At 59.9% G+C, this 765-nt stretch overlaps 1 protein-coding gene across 1 annotated transcript in view; it reads right to left on the bottom strand.

The window, feature by feature from the left end:
- Window positions 1-6: 6 nt before the first annotated feature.
- LOC119593361 (vegetative cell wall protein gp1-like) overlaps window positions 7-765 on the bottom strand; it is a gene marked incomplete in the record, with an annotated part of 11,762 nt that continues 11,003 nt past the window's right edge. Inside the window, 1 exon segment of the mRNA XM_037942287.1 lies at window positions 7-765. Coding sequence (XP_037798215.1) covers window positions 575-765 — 191 coding nt within the window.

The raw sequence follows: 765 nt of genomic DNA, 5'->3' as shown, positions 1-765 counted from the left end.
TCCTAAAAGATGCAAATGTCACGGTAAGATTGAACCTTAATACGAAAAGTATGCACATGTTCTAATATCGCACACACACACACACTTACAACCGGAAGCAGTCATGAACCCACACACATGACCACCAGGATGCAATGTTTTCCGCGCCATTAAGGCGACAGGTCCATTGTCTTCATTCCCTTTTCCCCGCAGCGGAATGTCTGTCACGTAAAAGCGAAACTCCTGGAGTACCTGTAGGTGTGTGGTGCCTCGTCGCTCTTACTTGGCCACCGAATGAAGCACTGGGATCCGACGGGCGCCGCTGCCCCGCCTTCACCGCAGCACGACGAACGGACGAGGGGCAAAGGCAACGTCCTGGGAGACCTTTCCGCACCTGGGGATGCTGCGGGAGTCCAAAGGCGTTGCAAGTTGCCTCGCGATTTAGGTCAAGGTATACAGTCTGCCCGAGAATCCCGTGCCAGAACTACTGCCGTGTCCGTGGACGCCGCGTGTCTGTCGGCCGCAGCGCTTCACTCACGATCAGCCTCGGAGCGCGAGTGCAGTCGGCGCGCGATCCTGAGAAGGCGGAGTCTGTCTACCGTCGCTGCTGGCCCATGTGGCCGGGGGTGTAGGGGGGCGGGAGGTCGGCTAGAGTCGCAGGGGCATGGCCTAGCCCGCCCTGGACGTGCCCACCGGGAGGGTAACTCGGGGCAGAGTAGCTGGGGGGTGGGTGGGGGGGATAGCCCGGAGGCAGGAAGCTCGGGTTCTGTGGGTAGCTCTGGTTCT

This window comes from Penaeus monodon, chromosome 32 (assembly GCF_015228065.2).
Source record: "Penaeus monodon isolate SGIC_2016 chromosome 32, NSTDA_Pmon_1, whole genome shotgun sequence".
Lineage (NCBI taxonomy): Eukaryota > Metazoa > Arthropoda > Malacostraca > Decapoda > Penaeidae > Penaeus > Penaeus monodon.
The sequence above is the reverse complement of the archived record's forward strand: the minus strand, read 5'-3'. Positions and strand labels throughout refer to the sequence as shown.